This window comes from Numenius arquata, chromosome 1 (assembly GCF_964106895.1).
Source record: "Numenius arquata chromosome 1, bNumArq3.hap1.1, whole genome shotgun sequence".
NCBI classification, from domain to species: domain Eukaryota; kingdom Metazoa; phylum Chordata; class Aves; order Charadriiformes; family Scolopacidae; genus Numenius; species Numenius arquata.
The window spans coordinates 107190872-107214707 of NC_133576.1; the positions used below are offsets into that span (position 1 = coordinate 107190872).

General features: G+C 36.9%; 1 protein-coding gene across 1 annotated transcript in view; it reads left to right on the forward strand.

The window, feature by feature from the left end:
* NAA16 (N-alpha-acetyltransferase 16, NatA auxiliary subunit) overlaps window positions 1-23296 on the forward strand; it is a 67525-nt gene extending 44229 nt beyond the window's left edge. Inside the window, exons 10-20 of the mRNA XM_074167035.1 lie at window positions 11262-11334; window positions 11573-11742; window positions 12098-12250; window positions 14134-14262; window positions 14827-15040; window positions 17137-17330; window positions 18010-18118; window positions 19045-19143; window positions 19726-19869; window positions 21086-21183; window positions 21455-23296. Of these exons, the coding sequence (XP_074023136.1) occupies window positions 11262-11334; window positions 11573-11742; window positions 12098-12250; window positions 14134-14262; window positions 14827-15040; window positions 17137-17330; window positions 18010-18118; window positions 19045-19143; window positions 19726-19869; window positions 21086-21183; window positions 21455-21655 (1584 nt within the window). The 3' untranslated portion in view covers window positions 21656-23296. The remainder of the gene's footprint in view (window positions 1-11261; window positions 11335-11572; window positions 11743-12097; window positions 12251-14133; window positions 14263-14826; window positions 15041-17136; window positions 17331-18009; window positions 18119-19044; window positions 19144-19725; window positions 19870-21085; window positions 21184-21454) is intronic.
* The last annotated feature ends 540 nt before the right edge of the window (window positions 23297-23836 follow it).

Consider the following 23836-nt stretch of genomic DNA (forward strand, 5'->3'; position numbering starts at 1 on the left):
TTTCATGGGTGTCAGTACTTTCACGGAACGTTATCCCATTTCTTTCCCATTTCATTCACTCTGGTATATGTTAAACAAGGCAAAGGCTCTTCAGGAAAAAATGTGTAACAAAATACTTCACACTGTGTTGTTTGGTACCTGTATTTCTGTCACTTTAGAGCAGCTCCTTGATTTGTACCTTGTGACCTGTTGTCTTTGGTGTTAGACTGCTGTTAGAACAGTAAGTTTAAGCTAGCCAGTCATCTCTGAATTTTAGTATTGTTTTTCTTCTGTACTACACTCATATCAAGGAAGATGTGAGTTGTTTTGACTTATCAGATATTTGCAGTTCACTATTAAGTGTAGATTAATTTGGGGTGGGGTGGAGTGAATTAAAAAAAAAAACCCAAACGGGTGAATTTCAGATTCTCAGTCTTCTGTATGAAGTGCTCTCCTAGCACAACTTTGCCAGAGACGGACTCTTTGTCAGGAAGCGTAGTGACAGGACAAGGGGTAATGGTTTTAAATTGGAAGAGGGGAGTTTTAGATTAGATATTAGGAGGAAATTCTTTACTGTGAGGGTGGTGAGGCACTGGAACAAGTTGGCCATGGAAGCTGTGGATGCCTCATCCCTGGAAGTGTTCAAGACCAGGCTGGATGGGGCTTTGAGCAACTTGGTCTGGTGGGAGGTTTCCCTGCCCATGGCAGGGGGGTTGGAACTCGATCTTTAAGGTCCCTTCCAACTCTAACCATTCTATGATCCTAGTCAAATTAGATAATATTTACGATACAAGTGAACGCTGAAGTTCATACTTTGAAGTGTTCTGTAGCTTTACTATAGGCAGTGTATTGGCTATAGGTGCAGCAAATATATGTTTTCATTGAGGTCTCCTTCAGTTTTTGAGGGAAGTTAAACTTTGTTATATAGATAATGTCGCTAGATGTGTAGTTGAATTTGAAAAATTATTTAATTACTGTAGTCATACTTTTATTTCAGAATGGGAAGATGCTACATTTTATGGAAAAGATTTGAGCAATTCTGACAGTTCCCAGCAGTCTCAAAGTTGAGACCTCATTTCCAAGTCTGGCTGAACCTTATGGTTTTTTTCATCCCAAATAGATGCCTAACAGTTTGCTTATAAAGATATTCAAGGATTATTGCTTTTAAAATAATTTTTAAGGAGTTGTTTTAATATTCAACTTGTTACATTTGAAGCACTTAAAATTTATGGCTGTCTCTTGTATTTATAGTCATCCTACTTAAAGTTTTTGTTTAACATGAGACTTAATCTTGTATTTCTGATATGGTTGCACAGTTCCAAAGGAGTTTGTGCAGTTGTACTTTCAATGTGTAAACATACACGTGCTAGGTCTTTCCAAAGCAGCAGTAAATTCTTTGATGAAGAATGTTCTTGTTGTGACTTGTTTGCCATTCTGCCTGAGTAGTCTGCTCTCTGCAAAGCTGGTGTTCTGAGCAGCTCGCTCCTAGCTGACAGCTCTCTCCTCTGAGAGTTACTTGGAAGTGCAAAGCCTGATATATATGGGACAAAATATGTTTCCAGTGCAGATGTTTGAGACAAAACCTGTTTAATGCAGTCACATATGACTAGAAACATTGTGTGGTTCAGTCAAAATTACAAAATAATAGCTATGTTTATCAAATGCTACTTGTACTATAATCTTTTCAGTTCATTATGCTTGTACATAGCATGCCCTACAAAAGAAATTAATCTGTTTCAGCAGAGCAAGTGTACAAAATAACGTTACAAGTTACTTTTGAATGACAAATAAAAACTAAATTCATTTAGATAAATGGAGGAAGCTTTTATTTTTCTGGAGTTTAGCACTTAAAATAACCTGTGTGTTCATTGGCAGAATTGACACTAGAAAAAAGTATCACTTGTATTTCAGGAGTAGCTGTTAGCAGTGCTAGCGGCAATGGGCAGCAACAGTAATCTTCACTTACACAGCAAGTTGGCATTATCTTGAGATGCTAAATCAGAATAGGATTTGATGGTGTATATAGTCAAGCACGTACAGGTTACACACAGACTTACTGCAATGCAGCTGTACTGTTCAGGAAGACATGAGGTTTACTAGCAATGGCATGTATCATAAGGCACACCTCCAAACCAAAAAGGAGCCCTAGCTATGCTTGATTTTTTAGCAAATTTTAAATTCTGAATGTATCTGACACTGTGTTGGATGTGTTTCACGTTTGAAAGTGATTACGAGTTGTTAGTGGAGGTGTTTAGTTGTAAGGAACTAAGTGTAAACTAAAATCTAAAAGCTAATAAAGCTCTTGTATCTCCATTTTTTTCTATGAAAATATACAATAAATCAAAATGTGTGAACTTCCTCTGAGTGTAGACCAGCTCTAAAGAAACATATCTAATAGAAGGCTACTTTCTCTGCTGCTTACAAGACATTTAACTGATTTCTTAAATGATCAGGGAACAAAGAAAATGTATAACTTCCCACGGTTGTTGGGGGGGTTAGTTTTTGGCTCTTGATTCTATTTTGTTTAAATACAGTACTACAGAGTTAATGCTGTGTGTCTAGCCTAGTCCTTATAAGCCGGTAGTTCTTTGGTGAAATTCCTGAAAATTATGTCTGCTTAGTCACCACACACTGAGAAATGCTGAAGTTAGTGACTAACCGTGATACCATAGGATTAGCTTTATAGAAAACTAAATAATATATTTCTGCTAGCTAGGTCAAGATGGCCAGTTGCAAGCTGGCTGGGGAGGTGTTTTTACAGGTACTTGAAGTTGACTGTAGAAATACCTAGGTTTCCACTGAAAGGGGCTGCAAGGTTCTGTGCAGCTGCTTGGCAAACTAGATCAAGGAAACAGATCTGAATGAAAAACTCATTGATTTGGGGGAGGGAGGAGGGGCAGTTGACTCTCATTTAGGTCAATTTAAAAAGGCTGTGGAACTTCCCTTTAGATGTGTGTTTTACTGCCAGTGACAGATTCTTGTCTTGCCCTGTGTATGCATGAGCACACACAGACATTTAACAGTGCTTTTCTTAGGGAAGCAGGAGCGAGTATGGGTGGCTCAGTTGTAGGTGCATCTATTTTTACATTTATTCACCTGAACTGCAGTTAGTTTCAAAGCAACGCTTTCATTGTGTTATACAAAATAGTGAAGCTTCTTACAGAAACATACTTAGCATCTGTATATGTCAAAGATACCTAAGAAATTTAAGGAGACTTGCATTAAGTAGAAAGCTGCTTGTCATGTTTTCCTGTTTATACTTGTATGGCATTAAGTGGTAAAACAATCTATAATGGATTGTGATTTTTTTACTATTGCATTCAGATGTTAGCTGTACAATAAAATGTAAGCAACAGAAATTCTCTGTATGAGGCTGAATGGCCTTTCACAATTGGAGTAATTTATTTGAATATTTAGTTTATTTATCTGTGGGCTTGTTCTGTGATTGATACCTCATTGAGTGGGGTAAACCTGTATGAGCTATACAAGTAGTTGTGGAGCAGAAACTCTTCAACTGAGACGGAGGAAGTTGTTGCAAGTAAGTTAGTGTATAGCTGCTTTGAGTAAAAATGGAAATATTTGCTTATTTGCATACCCTACACCTTTTCCTTTTTACACTGATAAATCTGAGTGTCGATATCTTATGTTTAAAGCAAGAGACTTTTTTTAAATAATGGAGGAACAGTGCTTTAAAAAACCACGGAATCAACCAATGTGACCCTTGAAGAGGTGTTTTGGTTCTTCTGTCAACTGTGTAAATTCATAAATGTCGTGATCTTGAATATTCTTTTAGTTCAATTCATAGTAAGCCATAGGAAACAGAACTTCTTTAGGTGGCTGCCCATATACACCTTCCTGTGTGGATACACTGGAAAAGCCTGAACTCAGACCTTTTGTGCAGTGCAGGTGTGCCAGCTGGCTTGTGTGTTTGGCATGCTCTATGCTCTGTTCTTTGCTGCCTCGATAAAAAGCACATCTCAATTTATGCCAATCACTTCTTGGCTATAGATGAAGATGCTTTTTGCTGCTTCTTGTCTTTATTAGGCTGCAGTAAAACTTTTTTTCTAATGTGTAGCTGCCTGTTGTGTCCCGTCTGCCCCCCCTCCTCCCTCTTGTTTTTTTCTCTGATATGGTTAATTGAATGAGCTGGTTTTGTTTTGAGTCTATTGGAAGCTGCTTTGTTTGAAACTTCCTTCCTTTTTTCGGTATTTCCATCCAGAAAGGTACAGTCAGAGTGCCCTGGATTGAAATACTGTTAATCATGTGATGGGGCTGTGCTAGATAAAATAGATCATCAAAAGTGTGCTTCTGCTACCACTCTTAATATTTTTCAGGCCTCAAAGTTCACATCTAAGTGTCTTTATCTGTAGAGATGGGGGACTCCAGGTTGCAAATTCACCACTTGGGCAGAGCTTAACTGGCTCTGAATGCAGGATCCTCCTGAACAGTGTTTCCAGTGTCCTAGAGAAAGGGGTACGGTTCCTTGTCAAGCTGTATGCCTGTCTCTTCCATCACAAGTAGCCAAGTAACCCTTTTCAGGGAGGCTGTGAAGATGCCTCTGTGAGCAAAGGGAGTTTCGAAACAGGATTTTTTTTAAAAAAATGCTACTTTAGAAGATGTTCTTATTTGTGCCATCATTATATCAGAGCATTTTAGTGCCAAGCTGTTTCTGGGGAAGGTTCTGTTCAGAATGGTGTGGAGAGCAGAGCATCAGAAGAAAAGCAAGGAACCAGCTCTATAGGATTCCTCTTTTGTGGGTTCAGCTCCCCAGCTTTCAGCTCTGTGTTTGCTGGTTTTGTGTGTGTGTGTGAATGATTACCACTGTCTCAGAAACAGACTGATAATAGAGGCAACTCCAGAAAGGGGTGGTTTAGTACTGGTGTGTACTGTGCCGCAGACCAGCTGTGAGCCCTGTTCAAAATGTCATCATCAAAGGCTTTCTCCAGAACTCTGAGCCGGCAACTGCTTTCTGGGTTGGTTTTTTTTTTTTTTAATGTCCGAACTTATTTGGTACTAAATTCATAACTATTCTTCAGGGTCCATTGATACCACTTCTGCACATTGTGAGCCCCTTCTTACCTCTCTCTTAGATAACATCTCATTGTAGCAAAGGCTTCAAGTCTTGACAGAGTACTCTTATGGCCTGTTTTTTATTGTTGCTTTCCTATTTCCCATGAGGCATTAGAGTATTGCTTCAGGGTATGTTCTGGATACTTCTTTGTCTTGTGAAAGATACTCCTAATAATTTGGCCACAAGAACTTTGTCTGTTAATGTCAACATGGCTTTCTTCTGGCCCAGTGAAAACACACTGCCAGGGTTGCTGTTGGAAGGCTTAGTTTGTCATTCAGTCTTTAGGAGTCCCATCTTGTCTAGATGATGACTGTTTTGAAGTAAAACAGCTATTTAGCTATTTCCTTTGGGTACTCTAGAAAACAAAATGTTTTCTAGATATATTAAGTACGACTATTTTTCAATTTCTCACACAGACATAAGGATTCTTAGCAATTTTCTAGTGGATGCCTCTCATGCTATTCTGCAAAAGTGGTGTCACAAACTCAACTGCACCCCATTCTCCTGCATAAAGAATGCTATTCTTACTCAGGGAACCAGAAGGCTTTGTTCAAGTACCACTACTTGCAGTACTGGTGGTAGGAAATACGGTCAAAATTCAATTGTTCTTTGTTTTTACCAGTCTAAGTATTCATACTAGATGGCTTTTGAATATAGAATGATCCTTCCATGTCATCTGTCTCTTACAGTTTAATTTAAGAGCTTTCTGAGACAGATGAATCTGAGTAGGTGAGATCCTTGTGAAAGGTATATATAAAAAAAAACACACAATAGAGCTATCTGTTGTAATTACTGAAAAGTAAATACCCGAAGTTTCTTAAGAGAAGCCTCATTGGATCGCCTACTGGAAGCTGAAGAACTGTTGGCTAATTTTTCTCTTCTAGCCCTTTGTGGAAGGTTATGAAAGGAATTAGCTACGGTGTTCCCACACGGAAAAGTCTCCAGCTCCGTCATGGGGGGTGGGTCTCAAACTTGTTGCATCCATTGAATTCTGTTTGAAGGACAAGGTACAATTTGAAAGCTTGTAGATTTGACACTGAGGTGAGGTTGGACTATTTTCTGAGACAGCAGCATCCTCTTAAAGACACCAGTGACTGTTTTGGAATGGGATGCAGTGAACCGTGCAGCTGTTTGAAGGAGGAGAAAAAGTTATTCTCATTAAAGTAACTGAATAATTAAAGTTATTCTGGATGCAATACAGAATTGTGAATAGCTAGTCTTTAAAATTTTCAGTTCTCTTTAAAAACAAAAAAAAACCCCACCAAAACAAACAAAAAACCCCCACCAACAGACATACACACCCCACCCCCAAAAAAATGGAAAACAACAACATGCAAATACTTAGCTTCTGGTATGTATGATTATTAGGCATTTCATAAGGAAAACAGTCAAAGTGGTTTTCTAAATTGTCAGTCTGCTACTGTGTGGTAATTCCCAGAAGTGATCTGATTGATGCATGATGATGGGCCATTTTAGAGCATATTTGTACCAAGTTATGTGTGCTCTTGTTCCTGTCTACTCTCTTTTTACTCTTTCCCACTGTTCTGTATCCGTTCATTGTTGATGGTGTTCAGGGCAAGGTCTCAGTAATGTAAATATGTATGAATTCTGTAATAGTTAAATCTTTTTATAAAAGCACATAGAGCACGCTTCTAAATTGTTTCTGGGATTTTCTTGAAGATTCTTTTGCACTAATGCATAACCATAAACTTCCTTAACTTAAGATGACCATTGCATCTGTATCTACAGGCCAGTAGATATTTTCTTATTTGGGCAGCTTTATAGATGCACCTTAAAATTTATATCTCAGTAGCAGCAGTCAAACCATTGCCTTTGGTTGTTTGCCTTTGAGAACAGTGCAGATATTACTAAACACGTTCTCAGGAATTCAGAAGGCAGGGACTCAAACCCATGCCGAATGTTAAACCTATGGGTTGCTTCTGAAACTGCCTGCAGTAGCTTTAAACCTATTCGTGCGCTGGAAGTGCTGGTAATTTCTTACTAATCTATAATGGCAGCAACTGAAAAAATACTTAAATGTAGAGATTGATAAATTAACAAGCTGAATCCTTTTTTTTTAAAAAAAGTACGTTACAATATTTCTATTTGATTGGTACTGATAATTCAGTTGCTTTTCTTGCAGTTGTTTCATTGAAGAAGGCAATACAGTAGTAATGTTTTGAAGGTTGTCATTGAAACAGAAGTCTATTATAAAATATTTTGCCCAGCTGCTGTAATAATAGGTTATACAATCAATTTAATAATTTAATTTCCATAGTAACGAACCAGAGCGTTCGAGCCTTTTATTTGAAAAATTTACGTCCCTGCTTTGTGCTAGTAGTCTGTTGATTTCATCTTTTGTTACGTATTTCACGTCACCTTTGCTATGTTTGTTTCTTAAAAATCTTTTTGTATTGCCTTCCTCTTTTCTTTTCCTCCTTTGTCATTCCGGTCAACTTAACTCCTACATGGAGTATAGGGAAAAAAAAAAAATCAAACTAGAATTTAGGCTGATGTAGCCCTGACACCTCATTTTTGGATCCCCATATTATTTTTCATATCTCTGACAATCCTCCTTTGCTGTCTAAAGTAAAACTTCTGTGGCAGGAGTGAGTCACTTGGTGTATGGCATAACGTGCAGCACAGATTTTCATTTAATGTCTGGCCCATAGGTGCCACCATAACGGCTACAAGTGACAAAAGGATTCTAGCCATTGGCCATTTACCTGGAAAATAGTAAGTTTTTGCTTAGGCTGTCCATTACAAAAGAGGACACAAAATATTTCTCAGTGTAATCAAATAAGTAAAAAAACTAATGCTCACAGGAAAAAGCAATTCAGAATTGAGGTTCAAGTGAATTGTGTTTCTGTTGCTTACAGTTTAAAAAGAGATTAAGATGTGTATGCATGATGCTTATTTCAGTCTCGGTTTGTATTTCTCATTCTCATTTGAAGGCATTTACTCAAAGTTTATTTATGAAACCGTCATTTCCAATTGAAATAAACTGCACAGGAATGGGGAAAAAAAAAAAACCGTTCTGGCCTTTGTGGAGACTCTGGTTCAAGTAGCGCAGAGTGTGAAAAATGCTCTCTTCACTTTCAAGATTATTATTCTTGATGAAAATCTACTGGTTTGTAAGCATGTGCAATTTTAATCTTTACATAAGGTGCAGGACAGAAAACAAGCACTTCACTTGTCTGTGCTAATGGGGAAGGCTAAAGCCCAGTTCTCCCTCTTCTTGTATTCATGCTTCTCAGCTCATTGTTCTTCCATAATGAAAATTAAAGTTGTAGGTAGTGACCTATGAAGAGGCTTGAGGTTTGAATTTTGTTTACTTAAGAGGCTTCTCAAACTGGTGGCCCCAGGTCTAGAATTGGCTCCGTTCTTGTCATAACAAAACCTGAGATCTGCTGATGACTTCAGTTACACTTTTGTAATACTTTAAGCTTTTTCAGATCCATAGCAAGAGAATAACTGATTGATGGCAGGGGAATAATTTTTTTCCTAAAATAATAATGTTGTAAATGAACTCATGGTCAGTGTCATGGTATTTCCAGATACCTCAGCTTGATTTTTAGAAATTGTAAAATGATCTTTATGAAGAATGCTGTAGTGTTTAGAAATAGTAAAATATTACTGCCTTTAGGATGGCAGTGGTGGCTCTAGAAGGCAATTAATAGGTGGTAGTAAATCCAAGAGACAGATTTAACTACTAAATTTTCACTTAATATGGTCACAGAAATTAGGATTCATATTTCCAGATCATTTCTTCCCTGAAGCAGCACATGAACCTGGAATTATTTTCCTTAAATGATTAGCAAGAGACTGAAGCATAAGCATAAAAAAAGGAGGAAGAAGATTCTGAGTAGCCATGAGAAACAAAGACACTGTCATTTTCATAAAGAATGTCCACAATAACCTACCTCCCTGGTTTGCATTATTTTTGTAGCTATTGCTTTCACTGAATACTTGTCTCCAAGCGTATTGTTCCAACGTAGTTTTCAGAATGACAATTCCAGTGTAGTTTCTTGGAATGTGGAGCCCAAAACCACTGCAGAATTCTGAAGTTGGAAGAACTCAGCATCTTTTATAACATGACACAGTCTGGTGTTCTCCATCACCTCAGGATCAGAGGATTTGATTTTCACTGTTGCTGTAAGCTGATTGAAGACTCTCCAGTTGGGAAGAGAGACTTTCTTACTGTCTCACTGCCAGCTCCCCCAATGATAGAACTAGTAATTGGGCATCTGTATGCTGAGGGTGAAGCAGGGTGTAAAACACTTGTAACCCTGGAAACAGCCACTGGCATTTACCAGAAGCAGGGACCAGGCCAATGTGGCTTGGAGGTGGTGGAGCCATTCTTTTTTGTGGTAGTGTGGTCTTTCATAGAATTATAGAATGGTTTAGGTTGGAAGGGACCATAAAGATCATCAAGTTCCAACCCCCCTGCCATGGGCAGGGACACCTCCCACCAGACCAGGTTGCTCAAAGCCCCATCCAGCCTGGCCTTGAACACCTGCAGGGACTGGGCATCCACAACTTCTCTGGGCAACCTGTTGCAGTGCCTCACCACCCTCACAGTAAAGAATTTCTCCCTAATATCTTATCTAAATCTGCCCTCTTTCAGTTTAAAACCGTTACCCCTGCTACCTGAAGCAGATGCTTACTTCTGCACTTAAACTCATTTTAGAGAAGAGAATCTTCAAAGGATTTCTGAGGTTGTTGGAGGTTTCTTTTAGTAAATAGATGTCTGAGGTCAGAGAACAGCTTAATGCATTTACTTGCCTTTGACCATTTACTTGTGACTTCACGTTCCTTTATCACTCTGTAGTTACTTGAAGTCTAGTAACACTTTATTATATTTGGGACTTTGCTTTCAGAAACCATTTCTTAGGAAACTTGCTCAGAGCTTTACAGAATGTGTGTGTTTATATCTTTTATTACACTTTCAAGACACACTGTCTGTGTATGACTTGGGCGTGTCACCTTCTCTGCTCTCTTTGGAACAAAATGTTTGGCATTTCTTGCCTGTTGTGTTGAATTAAGTTAAATAAAGTAGTATCCTTCAAATTGTATACTTTGATCTTCTAGAACAAGATATATTCCCTTCCCCTCCTCTCCCAAAGTGTATCTTGAAGTGGATGTATGCTTTGTCAAATCCTGCTTTTTTAAATTTTGCTGTCTCTCCACTATTTTTTATTTTACTCTTGCAACCAACTGTTTTTAATGTAGGATCATCTCACTTTCAACCATTGAAATTTTAGGTTTTTACCATCTATAGGTTTCACCTAATTGGTGAACGTAGCTGTTATCCTGCTATGCTTATAGTCAGATCTTAATTTTTAAGTCCCTTCTGTGTTTTGGGTATATGTACATAGATCATATTTATTTCTTTAGTATTATTCTTTTTCCCTTAGGAGGCTGGTTACTTGCTGGATACAGCAGGCACATTTAGAGTGTAGCTACAAAATGGGTTGAGTGTTTCATAACATGGTTAGAAATACTATGTGGCACTTGTAAGCATGGACCTAGTATTGGAATAGTTCATTGTTACGAAATGCACAGATACTAACACTTGTATGTATTGTAAATATCAAACTTGTATAGTGTGAGTTCAAAACTATGGGTGAATTTTGAGTCTTCAACCCTTGGAATGAACAACAATATTATTGACAAGGTCTGATTTCAGTATTAGCCTTTAATCAAGGAGTACATAGATTTTTACGTAAAAAGATGCAGCCTGTATTCTAGGCAACAATACCTTTTGAAAATAAATTAAAAAAAAAAAAATCTTTAGTAGTACATATCAGCCTGCCAGAAAACCACAGAAGTCTCTTCTATATCTTCTTGTTCATGCAGAGTCTTTTCCAAAGCACCTTTCTTCAGTTTGGAAGCTTAAAAACAAATAGCATAAATAAAAATTCTAAAGTAGAACTTAAAACATACTAATCAAATGTACTTGATTACTTTCTGCCCTAAGCTGCCAAAGATTACACTTGTTTCCCTGCTGTATCACCAGTTAAAATGGGTGATCTAAAGGTAGCTTGTGAAGGGTGAACTATATGAGGATACATCCAATATTTTTTTTTCCAAATTAAATAACTGTTTTGGTATACCTTCTCTAATTTGCCCAAGTACTTTTTTTCAGTGTGTTAATTTATGTAAACATGATAGTAAAGCATACTTTAAGTTCATATCTCTTTATATGCAGGTTTCTACAATCCAAGAACTTGTTACTGGTTATGAAGCCTCTTTGAAAACTTGTGACCTTTTTAGTACATGTGGTAAGTTTCTATGGTCTTATATTAATTACAGTGTAATTTCTAATAGTGTTTATGGCAGTTATCAAGAACTGTTGAAGTGCTGATACAATCATTTTCTTGCAAAAAGTAATACCTACTAGTAAGTGTATGCATTATAGCAAATATTTGCTGAATTTGCCAAGCTTTGGTTCTTGTGTGTGTTTTTCAAATGCAGTCTTCAGCCTGACTGGTTACTGTAATTTTTTCCATTTTGTTGCAGAAAATGGAGAGAAAGAGCCCCCGACGACACTGCTTTGGGTTCGGTATTTCCTGGCACAGCACTTTGACAGACTTGGCCAGTGTTCTTTGGCCTTGGATTACATTAATGCTGCAATTGCAAGCACTCCAACATTAATAGAACTGTTCTATTTAAAAGCAAAAATTTACAAGGTAAGAAGCAAATTTGGACATGTGGAGTACCTAGTTTATAAATAAACAACCCATCTAACATCTGTGAATGTGTGGATAGTATTTCAGTTAGCAATGGTTATGGGTGTGGGTTTTCACGCGGGTTTCTTTTTGGGCACTGTTCTGTCAGGAAGAAAATGAAAACCCTTTTGTTTAGGTTTTGCAAAGCAACTTACAGCAAATTATCATTCTGAAAAAATCTGGGGGCAGGAGTGTACGAACAATAAATAATGCCTTTTGTTATTTCTGAGGGAGAAATACCAGTGACTGTAGATTTCAGGAGCTGGTAAATAGCAGTCTTATACTGAGAGTTAACTATTTAATTTCTCCCTAACAGCATGTAGGTAACCTCAAGGAAGCTGCCAAATGGATGGATGAAGCACAGTCTTTGGATACTGCAGACAGATTTATCAATTCTAAATGTGCTAAATATATGCTGCGAGCAAATATGGTAAAGGATGCAGAGGAGATGTGCTCTAAATTCACGAGGGTAAGTATATGGCCTTAATGAAGAGAGGTTTCGTTTGCCTCTGGCAGTCTGTTTTTCATTCATGTAACTTTTGACCAAAATAAAGTATCTTTTATTAGTGTCCATTCTTAAGATAATGCTCTTACACCTAATGGTAAATAACTACACAGAATCATGGAACGATTTGGGTTGGAAGGGACCTTGTAAGGATCATCTAGTTCAACCCCCCTGCCGCAGGCAGAGACACCTCCCACTAGACCAGGTTACTCAAAGCCCCATCCAGCCTGGTCTTGAACATTTCCAGGGATTGGGGCATCCACAGCTCCTCTAGGCACTCTGTTCTAGTGTCTCACCACCCTCACAGTAAAGAATTTCTTCCTTATGTCCAATCTAAATTTACCCTTTTCGAGTTTAAAACTGTCACTACAGGTCCTGGTGAAAAGTCTCTCTTTCTTACAAGCCCCCTTTATATATTGAAAGGTCGCAATAAGGTCTCCCTGGAGCCTTTCCTTCTCCAGGCTCCAACTCTCTCAGTGTTTTCTCATAGGAAAGGTGTCCCACCCCTCTTTTTTGTGGCCCTTCTCTGGACTTGCTCTAGCAAACCCATGTCTCTCTTGTGGTGGGGGCCCCAGGGCTGCATGCAGTACTCCAGGCTGTATAGACCCAGTAAATACTGGAAAAAATAGTTGTTCAAAAGTAGTTGTTCAGAAGTGCTTTTTATTGCCATACTTCTAAATAAATCTCTGGAAATGCATCTGATGAATAATCCCAGTAATACCGTCTGAGCTAACTGCCCAGGAATGTGCACTGTGTTCATTATGATTTAACATTAACATAAATTAATTTGGACTTGAACATTTCATCCCTTTAAACTAGTACTACAGACAATTTTCTTAAAGCAAATCCTCTCCTTAAAAGCTGGGGTAAGCACTTCAAATTCTATATTTTTTGACATTGAGCAAAATTTAGATTCATAAAGACCAGATTTCCATATTACTTATATAACTAAATATGAAGACACCTACTTGGGGGCATTTCCTGAGGCACATAAATGAATTAGGCTCCTTAATTCTTATTAATTTTAGGAGTGAAAAGATTTGAAAGTGAATCTGAGCTTTCTGGATATTTCTAGGAACGACTAAATGTTTGATCGCTAAAAATCATTGTGTATACTTGTCAGAAGTGTTAGAGGAAAAAATAAGGAACTCTAGATACTGTGGTAAGGTAGGATAAATCTGATCCTAAATAATTAAATGCTGTGAGTTGAACTGGGTTTTCTTTCTAGTATAAAGACTGTTCTGAAAACTTGGTGGCTAATATTCACAATATGTAGAACGTCCTTCTGGTTTTTGTTTTAGAGTATTGAAACTATAAAGAATAAATCCTTGGTTTTTTTCTTACAAAAGTATGACGTATAAATCTAACTTCATTTACTTGGACTAACAAGTTCTAAGAAACTTATTATTCATGCTGCATGATAAAGCACTAAGTATATTAGTGGATTTTTAGACTAGTAGATGCCATTTCCCTGACAAGGGGAAGAAAACAACAAAAATTACTTACTGATCTTAAAGATCTTTTAAAAACAATGTTGTTTTCTGCCCTCAAATTCTAAAACTAAGACTGTGTACAAGCTTGAGTTAATTTTAAAAATCTGTTGATGCTAGTCTTGTTCAAATAACTTTTTTTTTTTTTTTTTAAAAATCATTTAAATCTATCCCTTTCTATCTTGGGAGCACAGGGTACCACAAGTATTTTTCTCAGGCGTTGGGTGGCTGTATCTATTTTCTGTTGTATTGCAAGTAGTTGAAGGATTTTCTTACTGGTGGCCTGAAACTAGCTATAGCTGAAAGAAGCAGCTGGTAAATTATAATAGCAAAAAATTATAATGACACTTATTTCAGGAAGGAACTTCTGCTATGGAAAACCTAAACGAGATGCAGTGTATGTGGTTCCAGACTGAATGCGCTGCAGCATATCAAAGGCTGGGGAAGTATGGTGATGCCTTGAAAAAATGCCACGAAGTAGAAAGGGTAAGTAGGTGCAACCACCATCAAGTTCTTTCTCAATATTTATCACACAGTAATTAAAATATTTGCTGATGTAATCAGCATGATTTGCTTTGCATATAAAGCTTCCGGTATAATGATTTTTAAAAACAGGTTAATACTTGATGAATTATTGTAATAAATAAGATGTCATCCCTAGCTATTGTGCAAAAAACAATTATTTGAAGGACTCAATATAAAATACCATGTCTCCTAACTATACAACTATTTGTACATTAACTTTATGCTGTCGTTTGCCAACTGAGTTTGTGTTTTTTTTTTTAAATCAGAACAATCGTGTTTCAGTTGGCTTTTAAGGAGTGCCTAAGTCTTTGAACAATCACATTATAGTTCTTGTTAACAAAATGAGATTTTTCTGAGTGGGTTTTTTTAACCTGCTGAGAGGTCCCCTTGGACAGTCAGTATTATAAGAATATTTCTGTGCCTGTTAAATATTGTCTGTAAATATCAGTTGCAACTTTATTCACCTCAATCTAACTAAAAAATAGACTAACCAAGGGATGTGCTTGTGTTTTTCTTTCCTTGAAGCATTTTTTTGAGATAACAGATGATCAATTTGACTTCCACACATACTGTATGAGAAAGATGACTCTCCGTGCCTACGTAGACCTTCTGAGATTAGAAGATGTGCTCAGGAAACATGCCTTCTACTTCAAGGCTGCTCGGTCAGCAATTGAAATCTACTTGAAGCTCCATGATAACCCTCTTACCAATGAAAGCAAAGAACAAGAAGTGAATTCAGGTATCTAGATCATAATGGAGGCTCGTATGTGTATGATGCATGTAAAAGCTTATTAAGCTAAGTTACGTGCTAAAGAACAAATGTGAGTTGTAATATACACAAGTTTTTCCTCTTTTCTGTCATGATTTGATAATCAGTGACATCACAGGTAACAAGCTACAGCTTTCTTCCTCTCTGTTCTCCTCTTGTCATATTGTAAAACTAGTACATGAACAAACCTTGCTATAGCTGGAGTACTTGGGGAGGAGTGGCATGTCAGAATGTTCAGAAGAAAAATCAAATTCAGTTCAGACTTTTATCCATTTAAACAAATTATAACTGTCAATAACAGATGATTTATGAAACACTGGGTAGATTTTGTGGGAAAGTAGTCTGAATTGTAAGAATTTAATTTTGATGTAGTGTATTTAATTTATTATGTAGTAATAATAGTTAACACTGTATTACACTTTATCATTTTTTCACATGATTTTAGGACCAAAGAATACATGGATAAGTGTGTATTAGCAAAATTAATACATTTAGGAAACAATTTTAAACTAGTGTTAAATGAAAAGCAGACTTTCTTAGGAAACCAATGGGATGTGGTTTGGAAAACTTGAGTATTCAATGACAAATGAGTTATGAGGTTTTTTCCTTTAAGATAAATAGTTGCTTCTCCTTTTGTGGAATCGTAGCTACTGTCAGCGCTACAGTGACTGTTGACTAAAGGGGTGAAATGAATGTCTAGGTCTTTGCAAAGGGAAAAATATTTGACATGGGGGGGAGTTAAACTAAGCCAAAAATGACACTTATTGACAATACAATCTTGCCTTTCATTCAGAGGTAAGTTTTTTCCATATCTGCCTATGTATAATGAAGTATTATAAAAAGAGGCACATTTCACAGCACAGTTCAACTTGCATCTTTTTTTTGCCTCCAATTTTCATTTGTTTCTGTACATAATGGAAGATAGGTGTGTGACAGAGGATCTTGATAGCAAGATGTCAGAAACTAAGGTGGGGAAGAGTCTTAAGAAGTCATGTTAGTTCATTTGCCTGCTGTGCATTGGGTTCAGTAGGTTCATCCACAGGGGAGCAAAGCAGTGTATGAATGGGGTAAAAAGAATGCTTGCTTCTCCTTGCTTCCCTTTCTTAGGATGGTGGCTGCCCCCAGCAGAGAGGTCATGGTGCCACAGCCACAAAAAAAGTTGTGTTAGTCCCTCTGTAGCCCATTCTTCTGTTCCCTGCCACACATTATTAGCACAAATGCTGTTCTCAGCAAAACACCACAGTAAACAGACTGGGAACTACAGTACTATTCAGGCTAAGCTGGTTAGGTCAGTGGGATGGCAGGGAAGGAAAAAAAAAGGGGTGAATGGAAAAGCTAAAGGCTCCTCACTTTTATGTGCACCTGTAGGAAACCGTGTGTTGTGTGTTCTGCTTTTCCTGCAACTATTAACCTGTCTTGGTTTATGTAAATATTTGTCCAGTCTAAAAATCTGAATGCAGCAAACAGCCTGAATATTCATATAACGGTCCTGCTAATACATACCAGAATATCTGACCTCTCCTCGCCCCAAACAAAATCAGGTTTCGCTTGCATCCATTTAGCCACCACATGGCACTTGCAGAAAATCAATGCGATTATCATGGCTGTATATTGTTCAGACACTTTTAATGAAAGATAACAAGCTTGTTTTAAGATGGAGCATAAATCGCCTGGATGTTTCTAGTTAGCAGGAGAAGGAAGCTGAGCTACAATCAATATGGGAGATTAGTATTACCTTTGAAAACCATTTCTGAGGTAGAACCTGTCACAGATGCAACAACTTTCTGTAGTTAGTTTTTCAAATAGTTGAGGTTTCTATAACAGTTATATAAGAGACAATACACAAGATCAAGTGTTGTGTTATGCTGTAAATAGCAATCCAGTAGTAATGTTGGACTATACAGTGATGGTAGTCTGGCAAATGCTGATATTTATGGAAATTTCTGTAAAAGTATGCTATTTTGATATAGGGAAGAGCTTAGTGGGATGTGAGTGTTTGAGAGAAACAAGATTTTTTTATTAAATACTCTGTTAATGTAAGTTATGTTTCTTACTTTAATCTTTAGAAAATCTCTCAGCCAAAGAATTGAAGAAAATGCTTAGCAAGCAAAGAAGAGCACAGAAGAAAGCAAAACTTGAAGAGGAAAGAAAACATGCAGAAAGAGAGCGACAACAAAAGAATCAAAAGAAAAAGAGAGATGAAGAAGAGGAGGAAACTAGTGGACCCAGGGAAGAGCTAGTTCCTGAAAAACTGGAAAGGGTTAGCATGGTCCTTCATGTTAAATTCATGTGATTATCATAAAAACCTTATAATATGGGATTATTCTCAGGTTCTCCTAAAAGAATCCAGGCTTTTTCTTATAAAATTATTTTTGCATGCAAAGGTATCTTTTTTCAGTCTACTTAAACTAAAGTAATATTTTGTCCTCTAATAAATCAAAGTTCTGTATTAATATTGTTACTTTCTTTAAATTTTGGGTTTTTCTGAACAGTAGGCCATCCTTCATTAAAATAGATACTGAACAAAAAGATGGTTCTTGCTTGAAGAACTCTGGTTTCTGTATCATGAAGAGAAGAAAAACTAACAGAAATGTGACTGCAGATCACAAAATCCGAAGATGTGAACCAGTATTTCTCTAAGCACAATGAACTGTCTCCTTTATCACAGTAACTTCAGAAGTTTGTTTGCTGTCTAAGGTGGTCGTATTTAATTGTTTCCTAAATGCTAAATTACAACACTGAGTACACTTCATAAGCAGTGCTGGAGTTAGGAAGGATGAAATCATGAGTAAACACTTTCAATTCAGAAAGCTATCTACAGTTCACCTTTTGGCCTATGATTATTTAAATGCTCTGAATAACAGAAACTAACCTTGGTGATTTTTTTTATTTGATGTTTATTTTAAGTTTTAAATTTCACTATGTTTTTATTAAAACAGGTAGAAAATCCATTAGAAGAAGCCATTAAGTTCCTTATACCACTTAAGAATCTTATTGGAGATGACATAGAAACACACTTATTAGCATTTGAAATATACTTTAGAAAAGGTAAAGTACTGCATGATTTTATTTTGCTCTTCAAAATTTTAACCCATCGCTGCAGCCCGTGTTATCGGAGTGCAGCCTAAAATGATCTGGAACAGATATTTCATAGAATCATAGAATGGTTAGATTTGGAAGGGACCTTAAAGATCATTGAGTTCAATGACACCTCCCACCAGACCAGGTTGCTCAAAGCCCCATCCAGCCTGGCCTTGAACACCTCCAGGGGTGGGGCATCCACAACTTCTCTGGGCAACCTGTTCCAGTGTCTCACCACCCTCACAGTAACGAATTTCTTTCTAGTATCTTATCTAAATCTCCCCTCTTTCAATTTAAAACTGTTACCCCTCATCCTATTGCTGCACTCCCTCATTAAGAGTCCCTCCCCATTTCTCCTGTAGGCCCCCTTTAGTTACTAGAAGGCCGCTATAAGGTCTTCCTGGAGTCTTCTCTTCTCCAGGCTGAACAACCCCAGCTCCCTCAGCCTGTCTTTGTAGGAGAGGTGCTCCAGCCCTCTGATCATCTTCGTGGCCCCTTACTTGACTGAAGCTGGGGTTTGCATCATATCCAGTAATAATAGGGGGAATGGCATTTTTGTTTAGCCACTCTTAAAACAGAAGACCAAAGAGCAAAGTAAGTTGTAGTGTATACTAATAAATGCTGTAGAAAGATATTTGCAGTGTGATCTTTAATTATCTGGGGGAAAACAAAGCCAAACAGATAGTAACATCTATGCAGTGTTGCCAGAGTTTGAGCAGCATTTCTATGTTATTAAGGAAAAATCAAATCTCCTTCCTAGTTCTGCGTAGGCATTGGTGTTTGTGATGTTTCTAATATTAAACTTTGTAAAGAAAACAGTAGTTAATATAAAGAGAAAATGTTCTGTGTTCTTAATCTTGGTATGTTTTGGGTTTTTTTTCTCCTTCCCACAGGAAAGTTTCTGTTAATGTTACAGTCTGTCAAAAGAGCTTTTGCTATCAACAGTAATAACCCATGGCTACACGAGTGCTTGATTAAATTCTCTAAAGCTGGTATGTGTGTAGGAAGTACGTATGTATGTAAAAAGATACAGGAAGTTATATTGTATGTGGGCATAACTACATATTTTTGTAATGTATAAATCTCTTGAAATACAAACTGATATGAAGAAAAATATAAGTAAATGGCTTGTTTTCCATGGTAATACCTAAGAAAACAGGTTGTACTGTGCAGGGTACTGTACACGTATTATGTTATACTCCTTCCTCTGTTAATCCACCAGGTGGACCCAATAACTCACTTTGGCTAGATTTCACAGAGGAGCAGGTGTTCCAGAGATCCTTGAAATTCTTAAGTTTTAAGAAAATAAGTGGCAGATATGGGAAATACTTTGCTTCAGTCAGAATGTGTTATGAACTTGCAGCAGAAAGTTTACATGATGGAACACCCTTTATGGATCTATAAATGCATCACTAGTGCTTGTGATCTGTTTTGAACTGAAATTTGTGTTTCTTTCTGTGCCCAAATTTTAAAAATGGGGATTTTAGCAGTGATGTTTTATGGTTTCATACTGGTTTTTACAGTTGTTTAAGTGGCTTTTTTTGCTTCTCTTGCTTTTACCTTCCCTCTTCTAGTATCTGACCATAGTAACCTCCCAGAAATTGTGAGCAAGGTCCTAACTCAAGAAATGCAGAAAATCTTTGTTAATAAAAACTTGGAAAGTTTTAACGAAGAATTTCTCAAACACAATGCTACCTCCATTCAGCACCAGTTGTCAGGTTTGTTTAATTTTTTAATGCTCTTGAAAAGGAGATGATTTAAGTGATTTAAATCCAGAATCTTTATCTGCAGTCCATAATTCATACATGAATACCAGTAAGCTAGAAATTGACATGTTTACATTGGGTTTTTTCTGCCTGCTTTTACCATGTTAAAAAAAAACCACACAAATCCTCATTCATTTTTTTTATTAGATGCATAAGGAACCTGCTTCTTACTGCCAAAAAGTGCAATCAAACCACCACAGATATTCAAGCATAGAAGCACTGTCGTCCCTGCTGTTGCAGCTTCTAATTTTGAAGTGCTTTAGAAAATATAAACAAAAAAATTTCTGTATATTAGCAGTGCTTTTCCCTGTTCTCTCATCAGCTGGAACGTCGCTGTTCCTACTCCTAGCTTTGCCATGTAGTAACAGCATCAGAAAAAATATCATGACAAATTCTTACGCTACTTTTGCTTTTCTACTTTTCAACAATGAAAATGTTGAAATGGGACGTTATTACACTATTTGTGTAGAAAAGCTGCAAGTAGCTGCTGGAAGTAAGTCAAAGGAAGCTTAAATTTAAATTTGTCATGTCTACTGAGTACAGAAAGTTCTGGAATAAAAATTGATGTCACCTGAGAAACTAGTAGAGGAGAAAACAAAACCCCTCTCCAGCAGTTAGGAAGCAAAAAAGAAGTGTAGATTTATCAGGTGCTTTGAAGTACTTAGAACAGTGCTAATATCACCTAGTTGGTAACAGTTACCCAGAGTCTGTCCAGAATCACTGGAGAAAGTTCCATAATTGTTTTGTAACTCTTTTGTTTGCTTACCTCCAGTACTTTTCAAAAGAATTCAGAGCATCTCTGAGAAAATGTGTTTTACTCACTTCTACATTTGCAGGATGGGTTTCATTTAGCCTGCTGATCTGAAGGGCTTAGTCATCAAGATACTCCGTGTGTTTCTTGACTGACAGGTCTTCAGGAAAGTGAGGCATTTCAGCTTTGCAGAAGCAGATCTCCTCTGTTACTCCTCATGCTTCTAATAAATTTCAAAACAGCTTTAGTTTCATTAGTTTTAAGTTATAAATAAGGGAGGAAAATACGGTTTATTAAAACTTGCAAGAAGTCCTAATTCACATTGATTTGTGAGGTTTCAGATTCTGTGTGTTTGTATATGTGGTACTGCATTTAGGAACACTATTACCTAAATGTTGTGTTCTTTCTTGTGGTAAGGTGCAAAGATGATGTATTTCCTGGACAAATCAAGACAAGAAAAAGCAATTGCTGTTGCTACTAGATTGGATAAAAACATGAGAGACAAAAATGTGAAGGTAAAAGATACAGTATTTAAAGCCAAAAAGTGTGTGGGATCTTAAATAATGTATACTTAACTGCAGGATAATGTACATGCTTCATGTGTTATGATATACTAATATTACTTTAAAGGTCAAGGTTTCAGGTTTTTTCCCCTAAGTAACTATAAGATGTCTGAATACCAACAGAGTACTCGTTTGCTCAAATTAGTCTTGTTTAACAGTACATCTTTTTAGTAATAAACCAATTGTAAATCACGTTTATTAACTGTTACTTCTGTTTCTTTAGACATTAACGAAGGTTTTTGAGGCACTGCTTGATGGCAGTTTTGGGAGCTGCCGCACTCAATGCGAAGAATATCAAGCGGCGTGTCATAAACTGTTCCCTTTTACGTCTGCCTTTCTGCCTGCCACAAACGAGGATGACAGCGGCGTTGTGTCTGTGAATCATACGGCCATTAACCATGATTTGCTGTCTAATGAAATCTGAAGTAGCGTGCCCAAGCCCCGGGGGGTGTGTGTTACACCTAAAACGCACACGTGTATACAAAACTCTGACTCTCATCACATGCTGGCTGGATACAGATCAGGGTTACTTTTCCAGGTTGTATTTTAATATCTTTAACAGGTATAAAACAAAATATTTGGATAGTTAAATGAAATGGAGTATGCTTTTAGTTATTATTATTTTTTTCTCCCAACAAAAACTGCCAATATTTATGTAAACATTATCCTTAATCAGCATTTTTCATGTTTATACTTGTACAGTTTTAAGTCTTTTAATAATCCATCAGCCCTCCCTCACAGAAATTATGGATATTAAAGACTGCTTTCACGTAAGTGTCGTTACATATACAGATAAATGTGATCATATCTTGTTAATAAATTATCATTTGAGCGTTTTTAGCAGGTTAAGACTGAGGTGCTGCTTGAATTGCCCTCTTCGTCTTTTACTGTTTTTTAGGGTTTTTTTCTGGGTTTGTTTGGGTTTTGTTTTTTGTTGGGTTTTTTCTTTTTTCTTTTTTTTTCTTTTTTAAATTTTTGGTCAGCTTGGTTTGTTTTGAAGCACAGTGACAACGAAAGCATTGAGGCTTTGCATGTTTTTGTCAGGTGTGTGTCTTACATGGAACCAATGTTGATGGATACGAAGATTAGATGGATACGAAGATTGTGTTTAAAAAAAAAAAAACTAAGGCTTTTTGAGAACTATTCTATCTACCTTGTGTTCCATAGCTATTGTTTCTTAAGTTTCTAGTCAGTTTAACATTTTTGAGTATCCTGCAGCAATTCCCTGTGAAAACATAACGAATTTGATACGGTTGATTGTCTTTTGTTCCATCTTCCCCTTTCCTTCTCTTCCTTCTGGTTTCTGCCCATCTGTTCCCCTGTCGACACTTAAGTTGAAAAAGCTGCTCCAATTTTGGGCAAATGCATAAGGTACAGTAATGGGGAATACAGTTCTTCTCTACATCATAAAAAAAAAAAAAATCACTGTTAAGTTTACTGTATTAGCTCCATTAAAAGTCTTAGTTGTCCACTTACGGCCAATACTCCAGTACTTCTCATGAGTAAACACTATTGCTTTAGGTGCTACAAAGCAAATAGTACATGAGGAGTTATGTTTTACAGTTAAAAACGACTTAAGGGAGCACAAAGAGGCTGACTACAAATCACAACAAACCTTTTTCTTCCTTTGTATTCTGGTGCATTAACTATTAAATATACAACACATCAAAATGGAAGTCTGAACCTAATATACCTATTTAAAGCATAGTATTGCTGGACAAAATGGCTACATATGACAGCTTTACATTCTATAAGAACTGCTATCAAAACATAATTATACTGTGGCTTGTACAGAAAATCTGTTTTCTGGGAACTGTAATGGAATCATTCAATCTTGGTTTGTTTTTATTTCACTGCAGTGTAAATAATTTCAGTAATATTAACTAGCCCCTCAAAGGCAAATATAAGTTCATGAAGAGGCGATTTTATTAAGGCAAATAAACTGTTCTAATTAAAATTCTCCTTTGTGTGTCATCTGTTCAGATTCAAAACTGTTGAATGGAAAACTTACTGTAAAATATTGCCAACATATGTTATGCTGTAATAAATTATTTTGTACACACTTGCCTTTGGTGTGGAATTTTTGCATATTTATGGACATCAAACTTCAGCCCATCACATTTATTAGGTTTTTTCCATGGCTTAAATATGTAACAACAGAGAGGCAAGGGCACAGCCCTGACTTGAACTTCGGTTAGGTGCTTTTGCTGCCATCTACAACAGATGTTCTGCAGCTCTGTGCTTGTATAGCACCTGCCTATATGGTTACATTAAGTATTCTGCTATGGTGTATATATACAGGTTAGTTAGGCTTAATTTGCTCATTACCAATCTCAGGAAAATCTTCAAAATGCTTTACAAAGTCTGAATGTGAAACTATTGACGCATTAATTGATTGCTATGAATTACAGTAAAAGTTTACTTACCTTTTTTTTTTTTTTTTGGTGGATCTTTGAAAACCTTTTTGTTTGAGCTGTTTTAGAATCATAGAATGGTTCAGGTTGGAAGGGACCTTAAAGATCATCGAGTTCCAACCCCCCTGACATGGGCAGGGACACCTCCCCCCAGACCAGGTTGCTTAAAGCCCCATCCAACCTGGCCTTGA